A 20,496-nucleotide genomic window follows, 5' to 3' on the forward strand; every position below is an offset into this window, starting at 1 on the left:
AAATTGTCATAGTTGGGTTCAACTCTGCTTTTGCTATGTGGGTCTTCCCAAAGAACAGATAGACGTGGTCCAGCACTTAAAACTTAGTTACCTAGAAGGCATCCTGTCCTTTGATCTATATCCTTCTGACTGTGGGTTTGTCTACATACCCATCCACAAAATGGTCCACACCTCTGTCCTTACATGCATCCACACCTCTGTCCGTATCTCTGTCCACACCTCCATCCACACTTGCGTGCACACCTCCACCCACACCTCCATCCATATCTCCATCCAGCCGTCCAACCAGCTAGCCAGCCAACCCGCCAACTGATATTTGTTGAACACCGGGCACTACGGTATGCCAGGCTCTGTGTTAATCACTAGGAATACTGTGGCAAATATGACCGAGTTCGTCTCTGCCTTCATTGAGGTCAGAGTCTGGCAGATTTTAATCAGATGTTTGTTCAAGGCTGCCTTCACCAGTCCAGAATTTGGTTAAATAACTACTTTGAACTCCTTTTTTTTTTTTTTTTTTTTGCAAAATAGTGATGGATTACCCTTCCTCCCCGTAGGAACCCCATTTTATGCACACAGAATGTCCCATGGTTATGTGGCGAAATCTACAGATTGTGGTGCCAGAATAAATGTCTTCTGATGTGCTTTTTGCGTGTATGTTTCCTGTTGAACTGTAAATTCCTTGAGGGGTGGGGACCGGGCCTTAAGTTTTTCCTGCCCTGCGCCGAGCATGGTTGCTGGCACATGGTAACTGCATACTAAATGTTGAAACAGCACTGTCTGGGAGATCAGGCGCCCACATTTGAGGCTCACTGTTACATCGCCTTCTGTCCTGGGTGCCTCATCTTCTGGATACTGATGGGAAGGAGCACTGTGGCAAACCACTGTATTCATTCATTCCTTCCAGACAGATAGGTTCTGAGAACCCCAGACCCTTCCCTCTCCCAGGGATGAGTCTGTCTCTTGCTCTAGGACGGACTTAGATTTCTTTCGGTTTTTTTTTGTTTTGTTTTGTTTTTTCCTGCGAGCAGTTATCTTTGGAAGACAGCTGTCTAAGGGCCCAACCTGGGGGGCCAGGCTTGGTCTAGGCCGCTTGTGGTCTTTATACTCCCACACTTTATACTCACGAGTACTCTGACTCTGGATATTGGCTGCATCTCTGCCATTGTCCTCTGATCCAGGGTAAGATGGTCTAAGTTGAATGTGTTGCTCAGCACTGTCTTGACTTGACGTAAGGAATGTCTCCTAAATCATCTAAGGTCTGAAAATATGTCTTTTGCTCTGGCCGCATGGTCATTTTCCCCTTAATAAAGTGTGTCTGACAATCACACTTTATTGGTGTGGTGAGGAAAAGAATGTCGTAGACTTGGGAAAACATAATAATTTAAGGAGTGACACATTTCAGTGAAGAAATAAAGCCGTAGACTGCTCTGAAAAGAAGTAAAACCATAGGAAACCATTACGTCATTGGGACAAACATTCAGTGCCTTCAGAAAGCTCTTGACTAAAAAAAGCAGGTGAGCTCTAGGGCCTGGTGTGCGTTGGGACTACGCATACATGGAAGTAGGTTTTCTCCCAGGGACATTCCCTCTACAAACATTCCCTACTTAGTACCTTGTAAGTATTTAATGTGATTGCTAACGTCGCCGTTTGCGCCTAGGCTCTGGTCCAAGCTGCTTCTTGGAAATCGTACTCCTCAGTAGCTACCATGCTGAGCTGTAAAATTAGTAATGGTTTTCACCAAGGCCTGTATGGTGTCATACTCAGTAGAATTTATAAACCAGGAATTTCTACTCCAGTAAGGGTTGAATACTACTCCTTAAGACCCACTGCACGAACCATAGCTCCTTCAGATCACACTGATTGTATTTCTGGGATTGTTTTAACAACATAAAGTTCCTCTTTCCGGGGTGCTTGGGTGGCTCAGCCAGTTAAGCGTCCGACTTCGGCTTAAGTCATGATCTCATGGTTCATGGGTTCGAGCCCCGTGTTGGGCTCTCTGCTGATAGCTCAGAGCCTGGAGCCTGCTTTAGATTCTGTGTCTCCCTCTCTCTCTCTCTGTTTCTCCCCTGCACATGCTCTGTCAGTGTCTCTCTCTCTCTCTCTCTCTCTCTCTCTCTCTCTCTCTCTCTCTCTCTCTCAAGAAAATAGACATTAAAAAAACAGAGCAAACATTAAAACTTTGGTTATTCATACTCATTCAGAATAATGGGCATAGGTTAAAGCAAAACTATGCTTCATTGGGGCACCTGGGTGGCTCAGTCGGTTAAGCATCTGACTTGAGCTCAGATCATGATCTCAGGGTTCATGGGTTCGAGCCCTGCGTCGGGCTCTGTGCGGACAGCTCAGAGCCTGGAGCCTGCTTCGGGTTCTATGCCTCCCTCTCTCTTTGTCCCTCCCCTGTGTGCGCGCGCGCGCTCTCTCTCTCTCTCTCTCAAAAATAAATAAATGTTAAAAAAAATTTAAAGTTCCTCTTTCCTATTTCCTTGCCCTTTTTAACACTGATCCTTTCTCACATGTAGCACATTGTTGTGGTTGTTTATATCTTTCTCGAAATCCACCTTTCATTGAGAAAGGAGGACGAGTAACTGAGCATGTGTCCCAGCCGGGGTCTGAGATGAGTCACACGGGTGCACAGCAGGACTCTGACGCTGGGCACTGAGGTCCAGTGCTGCCGATCCCTTTCCATCTCAGCAAAATGAAAATGAGAGAGAAGAGCCGGAAAGAGAGGGTAGAGCGGGGAAGTGTGCTGTGTTACCCATTCATTTCAGTATACGGAGAAAAGCATAGTGATAACGTGTCCTGCCCTTTGTTTATAGCACGCACAGTTCATGGCAGCAGTCTGTATAACCCTCCGCTGGCACTTAATAACTAGGAGAAGATACAGGCTTTCTTGATTGCTTAGATCTAAATGTTTATTCGAGCTTTCAGGAGCATTTTCCTTCATTTACAGAGTTCTCTCTGATGAACGAATATCCATTTAAAATGTGGGCTCTGTACATATGAAGCAGGTTTTCACAGGCTCCAAATTTACTTCATTTGTAAACATATTTAGTGGAGGTCAGGGCTTCTTATTGGTTGCTTTGATTAAAACTGGGTTTTTAGGGGCACCTGGGTGGCTCACTGGGTTGAGCCCCCAACTTCAGCTCAGGTCATGATCTCGCAGTCTGTGAGTTCGAGCCCCATGTGGGGCTCTGTGTGGACAGCTTGGAGCCTGGAGACTGCTTTGGACTCGCCGTCTCCCTCTCTGCGCCTACCCCACTCATGCTCTGTCTGTCTGTCTGTCTGTCTCTCTCTCGAAGATAAACATCAGAAGAAAAAAAATTTTTAAACTGAATTGAGGCAGTTTTTAAATGGGTAGATTGTGACAGTTCGTCAGAGACATTCATGCTGATACTTTAAAAAATTTTTTTTAATGTTTATTTTTGAGAGAGGGAGAAAGTGTGAGCGGGGGAGGGGCAGAGAGAGAGGGAGACACAGAATCGGAAGCAGGCTCCAGCCTCTGAGCTGTCCGCACAGAGCCCGACGCGGGGCTCGAACCCACGAACCGTGAGATCATGACCTGAGCCAAAGTCAGATGCTAAGCCAACTGAGCCACCCAGGCGCCCCATCGTGCTGATACTTTTAAAAAAGGGTCAGGGTAGGAAGAAATTGCTGCCTGAAAATATTTCCAAGGCTGTCCTCGGCACCGGAGGATTAACCATCTTTTCCTTCCTAGCGTTGATGTCGTATGGGCACTGGAGACAGCTGTGTGCTATGGATATTATTGCTGTGACGGAGGAGAGGGAGAAAGATAGGATTGCAGCAGAGCCCGTGGATGGCACCAAGCCAGTGCTCTGAAAAATGGCAGACGTGTCACAGCTAACAGCTGGATGCAGAACTATTTCTCTTTAATTTGGACGGAGAAAATTTTTTTCACAGCAGGGCGCTCTCCGAAGAGTACAACATCAAAGAGGGCGGGTCTCACCAGTCAGACATGGGCTGGCTCCAGGATGGAGCAAAATGAATGAACTGTCAGGACTTTCCAGCGTAGACCGTGCTGCCAAGTGAAAAGTTAAAGGTTCAGTGGCTTGTTCAGATCACAGACAGAGTCCTGATAATGGAAGCCTGATTCCCCCCAAAGTCTTCCTCTGATCAACAGACAGGGGATGTCTGAAGAAGACTCCAGATTGATGGATGGCAGGCCTCCTATCGACGGCCGCCGCTGTCCTCGGAGATAAGTGGGATTCACTCAGTGCCCTACCGCTCGGCTCCCGGGAGTTCTTGGGTCTCCGGGCGGGAATCTTCCCAGCTGCCCATTGTCTTCTTCCAGCCCGCCACTTAGCAGCGGCTGGCCCGCAGTGTGACCAAAATATCCATTTGTGTGGCTTCACATGGCCAGCTCTCTTGCTGCAGGCTTCACGAACACCACGACGGGTGTTTTACAGTTTATTGACACTTTTCAACTGTTTTTCTGATGACCATATTTCAGTCTTGACGTATATGTTAGTATTATCTGCAAGCTCCACATAAACCTCTAATGATTTTCTAATATTTCTGGAACTTGATGAATGGGAATTGACAGAGTACAGTATATAGCTTTATATCAGCATTACTGAAAATACAACAACGGTGTATATAACCATTACTCATTTATTTTATGGGGCGTTTATTACTTGACCTTTGAAGCCTCGTCTTAAAATCTTGGCATTCCAGACATTCCAAAATAGGCCAAACCAAAGGGAGAGCAAAGGGTTTGCCTTTTAGAAATAACAGCACAGTAAGTTCATTCTAATGGAAGGAGGAAGGGGAAATTGTCGACATGAGAAACCTGTAGTTAGATATTTGAGGTAAAAGCTGAAAACGAGTAGATACGGGCACACGAGCCGCTTTGTGCTCGAATCAAGAATCTTTCCTTCTAAAATAGGCTTCTTCATCTGCAGACTTCAGTCTCACCCAGTTTTTTGATGTTCTGTGTCGTCATTATTTTTTTTTTACTTTTTTAATGTTTATTTTTGAGAGAGAGAGAGAAAGGCAGAGCATGAGCGGGGGAAGGGTAGAGAGAGAGAATGAGAGAGGGAGACACAGAATCCAAAACAGGCTCCAGGCTCTAGGCTCTGAGCTTTCAGCACAGAGCCCAGCGCGGGACTCAAAACCCAGTAACAGCAACATCATGACCTGAGCTAAAGTCGGGTGTCCCCCCCCCCCCACCCGCCCACCGGGTCATTATTACCCCTGGAAGGAGAGTGAGTTTTCACAGAATTGGGGAGTTGTATCTCTCCTGAATTGCATGGTGGCTTTGTATCAGTTTTACTAACAGATTAAGTAATTCTCAGTAAAGGGGCGTTTGCTCTGAAAATAGGGGTTTGTTTCACACATGACATTATTAATTGTTATGTACATTTTTATGAGCCTCACTCGGAGAATTTCTGATGCTTTTAAAGAAAACGCTTTCCATTTCTCCCTGATAGAACAAACGGGAGATGATGGAAAAAAGCCATAAGGGAGTGGCTGGCCTGTGACTCAGGGGGCATTTGTCCTGGTCACTTGTTTGTATAGATTGCATGTCTGGGGGCAAGTCCTTTAACCCTTGTTAGCCCAAGGTTTCTCGTCTGTAAAACAGAGTAATGGTCCATCCCACCTGCTAGGTCCGTTATGAGCCTCAAATAAGCTTAGGACAGTATGTTATAAACTAAAGTACCATACAGATGTGTATAATGCAGTCATTCACTGCTGTTCCTTCTTTGTGTTAAGGAGGATGGAGATTCGCTCCTCATTTAAAAAAAAATTTTAATGTTTATTTATATTTGAGAGAGACAGACAGAATGCGAGTGGGTTAGGGGCGGAGAGAGAGGGAGACCCAGAATCCGAAGCAGGCTCCAGGCTCCGAGCCATCAGCACAGAGCCCGACGTGGGGCTCAAACTCATGAGCTGTGAGATCATGACCTGAGCCGAAGTCGGTTGCTCAACCGACTGAGCCACCCAGGTGCCCCGATACTCTCTTCGTGTTTAAAGCATTGCTCAGTGGCCTCTTTTCTCAAGCTTTGATCTAGCTTGATTTAAAAATCTACGCTCAAAGAGGTTGGGAGCCCACAGTGCCGGGGTTCCTGCTGTTTTCCTCTCGAGACTGGGAGGCAGTGGCCCAAAGCCCTGACTCACAGAGCTCCCTGTCGATCTGATGCACTAGGCTGCCATCCGTACATGTCCCCTGCTCCTTATCCAGTATGCTTGATTGCTCAGATGGCTCGCCTACCTTGGTTGTGTTCAGTGTTCGCAGAGGAACGAGGCGCTTGCTATACGTTTGGGGCCTCCCCTGGCCAAATAATGTCACTGACTTCAGAGGTCAAGCAGTGCTACGTAGTAGGTGATGTTCAATGAGGGGGTTTTGGGGTCTCAAAGCCACAGTTAATTAAAACGCATGGAAGGACTGCCTGTTCATTATAAATAGGCTCCAGGTGTGTTCTGAAGGCGGTGAGGTACCTGTGTCTTTGGGATGACATTTTTGTAACCCTGCATTAAAACCAAAGACTGAGTAAGCTTAGGAGATGGGAAATTTAGCACTGAAGAGGTACTTCCTTAGCGTTTTCTGTGAGGTGTTCTCATCCATCCAGCACTTTAAAATACTTTGTTTTATCGTTTAATAGGCTCATCTGGGAGATAAAACTAGAATATCTATTCTGGGTTTTTAAAATTAATTTTTTAATGTCTGTTTATTTTTGAGAGAGAGACAGAGAGACAGAGAGAGGGAGAGCCTGCGCGCCCGCATGAGCAGGGGAGGAGTCGAGAGAGGGAGGCACAGAATCCAAAGTAGGCTCCAGGCCCCCATCTGTCCACACACAGCCTGATGCAGGGCTCGAACCCACGAACTGTGAGATCGTGGCCTGAGCTGAAGCCGGACTCTTAACCGACTGAGCCACCCAGGAGCCCCTAGGATATCTGTTTTATTCATACACCTTGCTTGTGTCGTTTCGGATCCGTTTCTTCTCTCTTTCTGTCTTTCAGCAGAAGCTGATTTCTTGGTCTGTGTAAAGACTCGCATAAGGTGCCTGTGGGTAAATTTAAAAAGCAATTACAGTGTATTCCTGCCCCCCCGTGAGCTTACAGGCTGGTCAACCCTAGCAGCAATGAGTCTTCTTACATTATACATACTATCTTGTGGTCAGGGGCCACCATCTGGTTGGTTGGTCATATTTGGGCTGAGGTTTAATTATAGTGATGGCCTAAGGATAGCAGATGTTCTTATACTGAGTGCCCAGCTCTGGTTTAAGAACTTCACATACACCGGCCCATTTGATTTTTATATTCGCCTGTATTTTTTTTAAGTTTATTTATTTATTTTGAGAGACAGCATGAGCATGCATGGGAGAGGGGCAGAGAACAAGAGAATCCCAAGCAGGCTTCTTGATGTCAGCCTGACGTGGGGCTCGATCCCACAAATTGTGGGATCATAATATGAGGTGAAACCAAGAGTCGGACACTTAGCCAACTGAGCCACCCAGGTGCCCCTCTATTAGCCCTTTGATGTAGGGACTATCATAAGCACCATTTCTTCAACGAAGGTCTCAGCATCTTCAAGAGGTTAAGTCACTGTCTAAGGTCACTTGGTTACTCAAGGGGGAGCCAGGCTTACAACTCCACATGCCCTTCCCAGTTGCTCTTAACCAGAGTGACTGCTGTGGCATGTTTTCCCTGGTAATACTTAAGAAAGTCCCCCTAACAACCATACTGTTGAAAGTAAGAGTTTTGATTTAGCAGCAGAGGTATTCTGGTTTGTAAGTGTTCACGGTCAAAACAGTGAAGAATTATTCTTTGTGGCATTAGTTGTGTTAGCTCTCCCTGAGCCACAAAATATTTGCTCCCTGCCCCTCCTGACCCAGAGGAATCCCACAGTAAAACGTTATTATGCATCTTGGCAAACAATATATTTTTTCAGTTGAGGTTCTCAAATCCCTAATACACTTGCTTATTGAAACCTTGCTTTTCTGAATTTTACAGAAAGAGGGGGCCAGATGAAGGCACTGTGGAGAACAGGCAGAGAAGATAAGAGAAACCATCTTTTTTTTTTCATGTTTATTTATTTTTGAGACAGAGACAGAGCATGAACGGGAGGAGGGGCACAGAGCAAGGGAGGCACAGAATCCGAAAGAGGTTCCAGGCTCTGAGCTGTCAGCACAGAACCCGACGCGGGGCTTGAGCTCACGGACTGTGAGATCATGACCTGAGCGGAAGTCGGATGCTCAACCAACTGAGCCACTCAGGCACCCCAAGACAAACCGTCTTTGTAGCTCTTCTTCCCTGCGTCCTCCGTGTGCTTAGGTTTTCAGATCTGAACCCAAAACCCCCCAAAGACCACTTCTTGGCTCTTGTTGTAACAGTTGTTGATTACATTTCAATAATCACATGCAATGTGTCTTTGCATTTCATAGAATTGGCAGAAGTTAGGTTCAAGGAGGGTGTAATATTTTCTTTTAAAAAGCCCTGGTGGATAGTGTTCGGAATGGAGTTTAATTGCATTTAGCGGTGATTTTTTTCCCTCAGGCTTCGAGTAAAAGCTAAGATCTTTAGGAAGCGGCAGAATTATTGTGAAAATTCATTTCCGTTCATTGCAGCGTGTTTTGAGGTCCTCCTCCGGGCACGTGCCAGGCCCCGTGTTAGACGTTTGGGCATAGAATATGCTCCGTCATGTCAGCCACCCGGTAAAGAGTGAAAGTGGCTGGCATTTCAGCACACAGCCAAATGCTGGTGTCTGGGGCCTGGGCACAGGGACAGGCCAAGGTGTGGAAATGAAAGAGGGGGCCAGAGATGTCTCCCTGCTCACTGAAAATTGGCTAATCGTTTTCCTGTAAAACCTTGGGGATCTTTTTTTTTTTTTTTCTTTCCATGCCAAAGTTCAAGGACCCAGGTTCTGGAAGGAACAGATTAGTATTTATGCTATTATAATGCATGGTCCTTTGGTCTGCAGTCACTGGCTCTTTTCAGGGTACTTGGAACAGTGGATGAGGTGACCCAGGCATGGCATCTCCCAGTGGGAAAGCAGAGGTATGGAGGCTGGAAGAAGGCCTGGAGATGAGGCCTCCGTCTGCCACTGACTAGTAGTCTCGCTTTGTCTAAGCCACTAACTTTTGGAGCCCCCGTTTTCTTAGGTCAAACCTGATCAGTTTGGAACAGATGGTCTCTGAGGTCCCTTCCAAATCTGATTCTCCTGGGCTTTAAATTTAGCCAAGGTCCTCAGCGTCCTAGCAGAAGAATGGGCGACCGAAATCTTCACGGAGGTCTGTCCACCGGAGAAAGTGCTCTGCCTGTGGTGTTTTTTCAGACCGGTCCCCCCAGTTCACTGCGAGCCCTTGGTGATGTCCCAGCAGCCGCCTCCAAGAGCAGGGGTGAGGTTAGGTGAGCTGGCTGGGCGCTTTCTGGCAGACTTTCTTTTGATCTGTTTTTATAGTGAAATTACTTTTATAACTTCTTTGACTTCAAGGGGGTCCTTTGGTTAAAAAGATCATTGAAAGCCTCTGCTGGTACGAATGAAAGAAATGAACCCAGCTCTCTCACTCCCTGGAAAACTACAGCACAGAAAGCTTGGATCCCAATCAGATGGGCTTCTGGGCAGCACAGGCGTAATGAATGTTTGCCGTGTTTCCAGGTTATCAGTTCAAAAGGGTTTCCTTCAGAGTGCCCCCAGCTGTCACAGACTGATTTTTAGTCATACCAATAATTCCTTTAGGGCTGGGATTACAGACTGAAATCCTTCATGAGGCCAAGCTGATAAGTAAATTACTGAAGTTGGGAGCATGTAAGACAATAGGGAGTGGTGCAGAACCACAGGGTTGGCCTAAAGGGGGTGATCTTTTCTCCGCCTCGGTGGATTATTGCCAGAGAGTGGGGACTCACCTTCTGATTGTACTTTTTGAGAACAGTTGGAAATTTCCAAGTTTTTAAAACACGGTGGAAGAAAAACCAAGTTGGCCACGTGCCCAAGTCCAGCCCGAGAGCCCGCTGGGTTTGCAACTCTTGCTTCAGAGAAACTGATGGCTCAGAGCCACCGATATGTACAAATTACTGTCATTCAGAAGGAGGTTTTACTGCTTTTTATAAATTAAAAATGAGCCCAACTTACTTGCTTCCTTACATTGTTTCTATGATGATGATTATCATTAAATGTAAATTGGCAACATTCACAAATGACAGAGCTGTGGACAAACCACTCAGGATTAGGATGTATAACACAACCTGGGTGGATTTTTTTTTTAATTTTTTTTCTACGTTTATTTTTTGGGGGGACAGAGAGAGACACAGCATGGACGGGGGAGGGGCAGAGAGAGAGGGAGACACAGAATCGGAAGCAGGCTCCAGGCTCTGAGCCATCAGCCCAGAGCCTGACGCGGGGCTCGAACTCACAGACCGCGAGATCGTGACCTGGCTGAAGTCGGACGCTTAACCGACTGCGCCACCCAGGCGCCCCGTGTTTTTTTTTTTTATTTTTTAAGCTTATTTATGTATTTTGATAGAGCACGAGTCGGGGAGGGACGGGGGGTGGGGTGTGGAAATTCCAGGCAGGCTCTGTGCTGTCAGCTTGAACTCAGGAACCGGGAGATCATGAACGTGGATGTATTTTTTATTGCTCTTGTTGTCCTTTAAAGTAGACTCTTCTTCTAGGACCCTAAAGTCATGGGAGACAGTGGTGCTTCCTGGTATCCAGGATTGAAATAAATACACACCTTTCACACGGTGGTTTTCATTTGATGTCATGTGTGGTTGGTAATAAGCAAGAACGTGTGGTCATTCTTTCCACCATGTGTGGCTTCCCAGTAAATATTACTGGACTGAAAACTGCAAAAATCCCCTTAAAAAGGTAAGAATTAGCGTTCACCCTTACTTATCTCTCCAGTCGCGTTGATAAAAGAGAAAAGAGAAAGCACAGACCAAAAATAATGGTTTTAAAATAGCAACAACAAGGATCACAGAAGAAATCAGGGGCTGTTGACACAGTCGTACATACTCCAAACATTTTCCTAGGAAGATAACACAGATAACGTTTTAACCTTGGGTAATATAGTCAGCTTCTCTATTTTAACAACACATGCAAACACCCGACTACAAAGAAATGAGTGCCTAGGTTTTCCTTTATTTTTCTCTCTCTGATTTTTTGGAAAAGAATCAGAAAAGCATAAAGTATAATATAGAAATGCCAGTATGTGGGCCAGCCAAAAAGTAAGTGTGAAGATTTTGCCATATTGGCTTCAGATTTTTTTTTTTTTGAAGAAAAATGAAACTTTTCAGGTAAATTCCCCTTATTTTACCTCCATTCCTTTTTCCCCAAGGCCAGTGCTCTCATAAAGTTATCATGAACCCCTCCGGTGAACCTTTTCAGAATTTTACCATATGTATCTTTAGCTCTCACTACTTGTATATTGCAGTATACGCTTTCAAAAAGTATGCTACTGAGTGTGGTATATTTTGAAATGTTAACAAACAGTATCATGTGTATCAATCTGCAGCCTGTTTTTCCTCAATCTTTCTTTGTTACTGTTTTTTATCTTATCTTTATTTATGAGAAAAAGAGACAGAGTGGGAGCAGGGGAGGAGCAGAGAGAGGGGGAGACACAGAATCCAAAGCAGGCTCCAGGCTCCGAGCTGTCAGCACAGAGCCCCATGCGGGGCTCCACCTCATGAACTGCAAGATCCTGGCCTGAGCTGAAGTCAGAAGCTTGGCCAACTGAGCCACCCAGGTGCCTCTATATTTTTATTAGAGAGAGAGAGAGAGAGAGAGAGACAGACTCAGAGAGAGACACTCAGAGAGACTCTAAAGCAGGGTCAATGCCCAGTGCAGAACCCGATTCAGGACTTGATCCTACAATCCCTGGGATCACGACCTGATCCAAACTCAAGACTTGGGCACTCAACGGACTGAGCCACCCAGGTGCCCCTCAACTCTCTGTTTTTGATATTTATCCATATCAACTGGATCTGAATATAAACAGATCTAATTCATTTCCTTTAAGTGTTTTGTACTATTTTATTGGGTAATTAAAGCGCAGTTTGTCTTTCTGATAAAGGGTATTTCCATTATTTCTCATTATTTACTATTACAAACAGTGCTACAGTGAATGCCCTTGGACTTGTCTCTTGGGGCACTGGGATTTCAGTGGGGTGATTTCCTAGTGTGATATTGCTGAGTCATAGGATTTACACATCATCAGCTTTATTTCAGTATTGCCAGAGTGTTTTCCAATATGACTGTGCTGTCTTACACTCGTTTTCAGCAAAGCTGGAGCTACCTTTCTAAAACCAATACGCCAGATATATACTTGGTATAGTTTGGAGACTTTTCTACTTGAAAATTTTACTTCAGTTCCCACCAAGTATCCTGTGTGTGTGTGTGTGTGTGTGTGTGTGTGTGTGTGTGTGTGTGTGTGTGTGTGTGTTTACTTGTATTTCCTCCACTTCCACACGGTTATTGGTTTGACTTCCTTAGAACAGAGCATGGGGCACCTGGCTGGCTCAGTCCGTTGAGCATCTGACTTTAGCTCAGGTCATGATCTCATTGTTGATGAGTTCGAGCCCCGCATGGGGCTCTGTGCTGACAGCTCAGAGCCTGGAGCCTGCTTCGGATTCTGTGTCTCCCTTTGTCTCTGGTCTTTCTCCACTCATGCTCTGTCTCTCTGTCTCTCCAAAATGAATAAACGTTAAAAAACAAAACAAAACACTCTGCTTTATTCAAGTGTTCTTCCAGAATGAGTCTTTCCCTTAATACAAATTTCACTCTCTTACCTTCATTCTCACTATTGGAATGAATAGAATTTGTGACCTTGTTGACATTTTCATAGATCTTGAGAGGATTGTCTAAACACTTTATGCATGGTTTCTTTTGAAAGGACATGAAAACAAAATAAATGTCGGTATCAGCATTAATTGATATCCTTAAATTCCTTGTTTTTTTTTTTTTTTTAGACCTACAGGTATCTAAATTTTCATTTTACCGTCCCACAAATATAGATGTTAATGCAATGTCCAAGAACACCTTCTTGAACTGGGAATTGTTGCTCTATCTTGAAACTTGTTGAAACATTTCTTCACTTCTAGTTCCTTCTGCCTTTTTTCCTTTTGATTTAACTTTATTTTTTATTTTTTTAAAATTTACTTCCAAATTAGTATATAGTGAAGCAATGATTTCGGTAGATTCCTTAGTGCCTTTTACCCATTTAGCCCATCCCTCCTCCCACAACCCGTCCAGCCACCCTCAGTTTGTTCTCCATATTTATGAGTCTCTTTTGTTTTGTCCCCCTCCCTGTTTTTATATTATTTTTGTTTCTAGTTCCTTCTGTCTTGGAAAAAGAAAGTTGGGCCCTGCCTGATACAGGAAATGGATATAGGCTCACTGTCCTTGTATAGTTTGGTTACATGTAGAATTTTGCACATAGTGCGCCCTTTAAACAACAAGAACAACAACAAAAAACACCTGAGCTCTTAAATGGAAACAAAGTTGAACTGATGATGGATGGTGATGATAGGGCCCAAGTGAGTACCTAGGGCTTTTCTTAGTTCCTGCTCAGTGCTCACATTTGGGTATCTTCGTTTTCCCGCTTGGATTCCCCTCCTGCTCGAGGAATGAACAGAAATACGTGTCAGTGCCTTCTGGCCCATTGTTTCTTGTTCTAGAAACACTGAGTTTAAATGTCAACTCTTGGCTGGGGGGGCGCCTGGGTGGCTCAGTCAGTTAAGCATCTGACTCTCGAGTTCAGCTCAGGTCATGATCTCACAGTTGGTTTCTTTGAGCCCCGCACTAGACTCTCTGCTGACAGTGTGGAGCCTGCTTGGAGATTCTCTCTCTCCCTGCCCCTTCCCCCCTCAAAACAAATACTTTTTTAAAAACCTTACAAAAAAAAAAAAGATAAATGTTCACATTTAACATCACTGATCAGAAGGGGTCCAGGATGATCTTGAGCCAAGTATACAGGCATACATTTTCGGCCCCTCTAAAAACTTTGGTTGGGGACCACGAACCAGGACGAGGAGGCACTGGTCTTATTATGATGAGCCCCCTTGAGGAAATGCCACATGCTGTGAATATATGTTGTCATGATGTGACATTTTGTGACATAGTTATGACATTTTGGGGGGACTTAGGTGAAACAGATGCTGTCACTGAGGACTGTGGTATAGTGCACGAGGAAGGTGACTCGGGCTGATGATGGTGACGGTGGAGAGAGAGAGAGACCGTTCTTGGAAAGCATGTAGGAGGCAAGTTCAACTCCATTGGGTGATGGCTGGGCACTGGGGGCCGAGGGAGAGAACAACATCAAGGTCAAATGAGTTTCCTCAACTCTGGGGGCACAGCTATGGGATCTAACAGAGTACCTGCGATTTTCGTCACTTTTCCGTTTGAGTTAGCGTAAAGTCAGTATTAGCGGAAGCCGGGGAGGCACAGCCTCATGTCCTATGCTACGTTGTGTGATGTTGGGAAAAGGCCTGACAAATAGCCACCTACTTTCCCCCTCAAGGCAAGTAGCAGTTCCAATCAAGCAGGCAAAAGTGATAGGATTTCTGTCGTCACACTATATTTAATTTGGGGGGATTTTTTGCTAAGACGAGAGTATAGGGAGAAACCTTTTTATACCCATTTTCAAGACTCACTAGCTTGTGCCTGGTGTTCAGATGAGCCAGCGTCCAAGTGACACCTGTTACACGTAAATACTAGAGTTTCATGTGCTGCTGATGAAATGGGCTAGAAGCACCAAGGAGAATGGTCCTCCTCAAAACGCTTCATAATTGTTTTCACTCGCAGCTCTCAAGGGAAGTTGGTTTGTGGGGGAAAGGATAGGGCAGAGGGGCTGGGTCGTCAACATTTCTGGCTCCATTTTAGGTAAACATTGGTGTCTGAGGAACTAATGGCTTTGTTCAGCGTCCCACGGGTTGTCAACAGCAGAGTCACGGTTGAGACTTTGAATCTCGGAACCAGCTTCCTAAAAAGGAAAGCAGAAACCACCGCCACATAATACAGTGGGATCTAACCTAAATGCAAAGTCTGTCTTTAGGTGGTTCAGGGAGCAGATACATCTACCTCATGAAATGATTCCATTCCCTTGCCCTCATCCTCAAACTAGGAACTGCAAGAAGTCGTTAATCTTAACTAGAATATAATCCAGGAGTCTCTTTACTCTTCTCAGGCGACATTGATTATCCGTTGTGATCGCCCTGCTGCGCTACCCAAAGCGTCTCCAGCAGTTGCCTCCATCAGATTGATGTCTTGTCTTTGAGGGGTGGGGGAGCCAGTGGAGAGGTTGGGGGTGGAGACAAATGAGCAAAAACAACAACAACACAACAACAAAACCCAAAACCCCAAAAAATAAGTCATCTGTTTTAAAATGACTAGAGATAATAAAAGAAACTGTCATCACTAAGCCCTTTGGCCCCCAGCACAGAAATGCTGAGCTAAATTAATCTGAATCACTGTACTAATTTTAGTCTCTAGTGTAACCAGTGAGGCTCTCTGTAAGACTTGTTCTCCATGTGTGTTTGGAAGAGAGCAGTGGAAAAGGCTGATGAGAGGGTAAGAGACATGACTTCCAGGATGCTGTGGGCAGCACTTCAGCAATTACCAGGATCCCATCCCTATTTTATTTGAGAAGGACCAGGCGCATCAGGGTTCCTTCTGAGAACTGCACCCCTTGCTTCCCAGATGCCCCCTAGGACTGGGATTCCCTTCTGGAACGGCTGTATGCATGTAAGCCCCCAACCTCACACCCCTCGAGAGACCACATCCTCCAAGCTCTCCAGGGCTCACCTGGTTTCTGGAAGCGGGAGCTGATGACCTCTGTGGTCGGCTCAGACTCTGCCTGTGCTGGGTTGGCTGGTGTTACACATGAGACTTTTTGTCCCATTGTCCTTGCCTGGTTTGAAACAAATTTCATTTCCTTGTATGTGATCTTTAAGAAAAAATTTTTTAATGTTTATTTTTTGAGAGAGAGTGCGCAAGCGGGGGCGGGGGGCGGAGAGAGAGAGGGGAACAGAGGATCTCAAGCAGGCTCTGTGTTGACAGCAGACATCCTGATGTGGGGCTCGAACTGACGAGCTATATAAGATCATGACCTAAGCCGAAGTTGGACGCTTAATCAACTAAACGGCCCAGGCCCCCCTCCTTGAATGTGATCTTGAAAGAAGAGTTGCTTAGAATGACCTCAAGCAGTCGTTAGTAGACCAACCTCAGTTAAGACATTTACAATCCCTAGGAAATAGTCATTCTCTGCCCCCCCTTTCTCTTCTTGAGGGTCTCTCTTTTTTGATGGCTGCCCTAATAGTTTCAGGTGCTGACAACAGCAGTCCCATATTCTCTGCGAGGTGAGAGTCCTTTTATTTCATCTGAATGAGAGCCTGTTGTGTTTTGTTTTAACCAGTTCTCTGCGCGTCTATAACATTCCACCTGCTTTCTTCCCCGGGGTCGCCCGGCTCGTCTAACAGACGGTTACTGCGTCCCGAATGCCTTCGAACAGTTACGTGTTTGAGCCCGGGGGCCTCTCGTGTGGATGTTCCAGCCATGTCAGCATGGCCTCTCCCTTCAGCTTGTTTTGTTTATCCGGCAGCTCATTACTTAGGAGTAGCCTGTCAAAATAGGTTAAATATCCTTTGGGAAACATGGTCACTCACATCCTAGAGATACCAGAAATATGTTGAATACAGGGGAAGATCGGCTTGATAAGAAAAACGGGATCGACTTGCATCACCCAAAAATATTTTCCTGCTATTCCAGTTGAGTTTCCGCGAACATCAATAAAGCTCTAGCGAACCTACAGGCCATAAATTTCTGCAGCCGACGCATAAAGACACCAAGGGAAGCAGGGAAAATGATTGCTGATGATTCGTTCTAACTACTTGACCTTCTGACCTCTTCTCTAGATATATGACCAAGATGGAACACTACAGCACTTTATTGATGGTGGGGAACCTAGTAAGTCGAGCTGGATGAGGTATATCCGATGTGCAAGGCACTGCGGAGAACAGAATCTAACAGTAGTTCAGTACAGGTAACGTATGTACCTTGATTTACCACTTCAACGTAGCTGAAGCCCTTTGGCTTGCGTGTACAAATTCAGGCTTGCTGCTGGTTTTAAAACCCTGCAGAGTCCCGCAGAACCCTGTGAGGACTGGCAGACATTGTTTTCCTAGGTTTTTGGAATCTCCTTGGTTCTTGAAACCACACTATCCCGAGAGTTCAGGAGTAAAGATGCTCCCGGAAGGGCCTCTTTTCCTCGGTGCACGTGGTGTAGTTACTTCCACGCCACTGCCTGAGCATCCACGAGTGCCTGAATGAGCTGGGAAAACTTGCCGATGCGGGGTGATTCCCCCACAGCCGGTGTGTGCCTGCGCGTAGATAGGAGTTCAGAGATGCAGCCCCAGATCCCGTGCACCCTGCCGTCTTTAGGCTTTCTCCCTCGGGAAACAGTGTCATTTGCACAGAGACGTGGGAGGCCAAGAACTAACTCTCAGCCTGCTCCAGGCTGCTTTTCCCGAACTCTTAGCTCAGCAGCCACGGCTGAGCCAGAATAACCCATCCCGGTCCCTCAAAAGGTGTCAGAGTGTTTGGCTTTGGCCCTTTGACCATTCAGGATACATGTCGGGTGATCAGGCAGTTCCAGAACGTGGAGAAGCCGCCGGTTCCCTGAGAAGTTTGGGCAGAGCCCAAAGGGTAGCAGACCCAAAGTGGAGCCAGCCTCATTTTCCAGAATCCCGTTGGGAGGCCTGTGGCTGGGGCGGGGTGGGGGGAAGGTGGGGGGGGGGGCGTGGGAGGGGCAGAAAAGCAAGGTGGATTCCCAGATGCCCTGCCACATCCACTCACTGCACCTGTTGGTCAAGCATTTCCACTTAGTGCTAAAGAAGGCTGAAATGGAGATGGGAACACAAAAACAGATCACAGAGAGGGGGGGAAAAAAACCCTTTCCTCAAAATCCCTCGAAAACATGTGCCGTATAAATATATGACCTCAGTTATAAACAGCCATGTTCCCTTTAGAATCAGAAGCAACTGGTTAGCTTTATTAGGCACCACAGACACATCAAAGCAGAAGGTCCTGTACTCTGCAACTTGGCTTCTTGCCTGTGGCTATTTATTTTCTTTCTTTCTCCTTCTTTTTTTTCTTTTTTGGTTTTTAAACACGAAGCTTAAAAAAAAAAAAAAGGGCTTTATACCCCTCGTAGGTATAAGGCTGCACAAATCTGGCTGGCTCTCCGAAGGTCTCCAGTTCAAAGGGAACATATTTGGGCAGCATGTGACTCACTGCCATGGTTTCCTGGGCAGTTATATTTCATTAAATAATGGTTTCAACGAAACCGTGCATGACGGTATTTGGTTACTTGACTGCGGCCGCATTTCTGTCATGAAGTTTTTATGAAAGCCGGAGCTAGAAAATTAGTAAAGGTTGGGTTTGTCCCTCTAGCAAGAGATAGTCTGGCCGGTTCCGTAATGAGCACCTGGGGAGCTCTTGAGGCAAATTCTGAATTTGGGGGAAACAAGAAACCCCTGACGAGTAAGGCAGTTACCTATCTGTCAGTAGTAAGTGGATTGTACAGCTAGCCTTTCATGATAGTGCTTCACCTTCTAGATCTCTCTGCCGATCTGTTTTCGATTACTTCGGATCTTTCTAAAATGAACTACAAAAACACAATTTAAAAAACTGGCATCCATCACCAGTGACCACGTCCAAGAGTAAGAAAATAGAAAAGTTGGACCCCGAAGAGCCAGCTTAATTTTTATTGTGCATGAACGTCCTCTTCACAAAAAGTCAGCTGGTTTAGATTCATTCTGTTATGATTTGTAATATCTAAATGGAATTTTCTTCAAAGCGCCCTTGATTGATTGACCCTTAGCTGAACGTTTTGTTTTTATTTTGAGGCTGACAATAATGTTTGTTGGCGTGTGCTGTGCTTCAACTGCGTTGGGACGCCATGAGGCTATCTTTATGAGTCATCCAACCACAATACTAAATACATGTCAGCAAAGGAAATATTATCTGAAGAGGGAAAAATTCCTTTGATGTGCTTCAACATGCAGAGATTTCTGCGAGTTTTGGAAGCTTTGCCCGCTTGTAAGGAACGGTGTACCCTTACACATTTTTTTTTCTTTTTTTTTTTTTTTTTTTTTTACCCACCCCTCCCTTTCGGCTTACTCGGTGCCTCAGAAGACCACCCATTGCTTGAAAACCGTTCTGTTCTTTCAGCGGCAAAGTGTGTCATTTGGTTTTTAGCACATTCATTTGCCGGGCGCTGTGTTTATATTAAGGGAAGCCAAACCGAGAGATGAAACGTTACAAGGGTGAAGTACAAAGTCGACTCAATTTTTCTCGAGTTAGGAGATGCCGGTGATTTATAGCTCGGCTCCAATTTTGATTTTTTTATGTAGCAGTGGAAAGAATTAATAAAATGCACAGCTCTTGGAGATGCGGAGGGAGGCAGGGTGGCGAGGTCCGCACAACTGGCTGGAGTTTTTGTCAGATATTCATAGAATGTGGGGAAAAACATTCTGCTTAGTTAGCAGTGCCCTCGCGAGACAGAATGGCAGCAAGTAAGGAAAATAACAAGATAAATGAAATTTTTGCAGCTGCAAGTAAAATATTGAGAATCTGCACTTTTTTTTTTTTTTATTGATCTTTATGATCCTATTGCCAAGAGCCACTTTGTGGTGACAAAATATGTTGACAAGTGCATATCTCACCGCCATGAAAAATGTGGAGAAGGATTTGCCTTATGTCTGCAGTGTTCTACAAGGAGCCAATTGCCCTGCCAAGGCCATTCCTTACAGAAAGGCTAAATTTAAGGCCCACCAACCCTGAACACTTTTATCTTGAACTTGAGGCTAATATTTGTAGCAATTCTTCATTGAGGAAACCAGTCACGGTCTCCTCATTTTTTTTTTTTTTAAACTGTAGGTTTTTCTTTACAGTACCAAAGCTGTTTTAAAAAAATGTTTGTTTCTTGGTACCTCCACTCTGTCATTTCAGAGGGTAATCTTTCAGCCAGAGTAAAGTGCTCCCCTTGTATTTAATGAACTTCCATTCGTTTTCCCCGGAAGAGGGGTTTTCTCTTCTCTTGTGTCAAACTTGAGAAGATAGGCGATGGGGAAGATTTTTACTTTCCTCCGTCCTTAAATCACAAAGCCGCTTAATTTTATTACGGATTTGGGGACTCCCATTGCCACGTTGCAAGAATACGTGTAATGCTTTTCCTTCAGAAAGGAAATCAATAATATTAATTGATAGATGAAGGTGAGGCACCGGCATCTACAATTTGCCGAGAGATGGAATTTTCTCATTAATCTGAGATGGAGTTTTTTGTTTTGTTTTTTGTTTTTAATGAGCCCCTGGCTTTATGCCAGCCCTTGGGCCCTGTATGTGTCTCTTCAGCCAAGATGTTCTATGGAGGGACATTGTGGAAATAAACTGTAAGGTGTTTATTATACCGGGGTAGAGGCTGTAATTGGTTGCTGGGAATGATAAGGTGGGTGCAGATTTTATTGCAAACAAACTGTTTAGAT

General features: G+C 45.2%; 1 protein-coding gene across 4 annotated transcripts in view; it reads left to right on the forward strand.

Moving 5' to 3' along the window:
• PRDM6 (PR/SET domain 6) overlaps positions 1-20,496 on the forward strand; it is a 234,860-nt gene that overhangs the window by 55,380 nt on the left and 158,984 nt on the right. For all 4 annotated transcript variants that reach the window (XM_045058252.1, XM_011283422.4, XM_045058236.1 and 1 more), the window contains exon 4: positions 16,867-16,994. In XM_045058252.1, coding sequence (XP_044914187.1) covers positions 16,867-16,994 — 128 coding nt within the window. The remainder of the gene's footprint in view (positions 1-16,866; positions 16,995-20,496) is intronic.

The sequence above is a fragment of the Felis catus genome, chromosome A1 (genome assembly GCF_018350175.1).
Source record: "Felis catus isolate Fca126 chromosome A1, F.catus_Fca126_mat1.0, whole genome shotgun sequence".
Classification (NCBI taxonomy): domain Eukaryota; kingdom Metazoa; phylum Chordata; class Mammalia; order Carnivora; family Felidae; genus Felis; species Felis catus.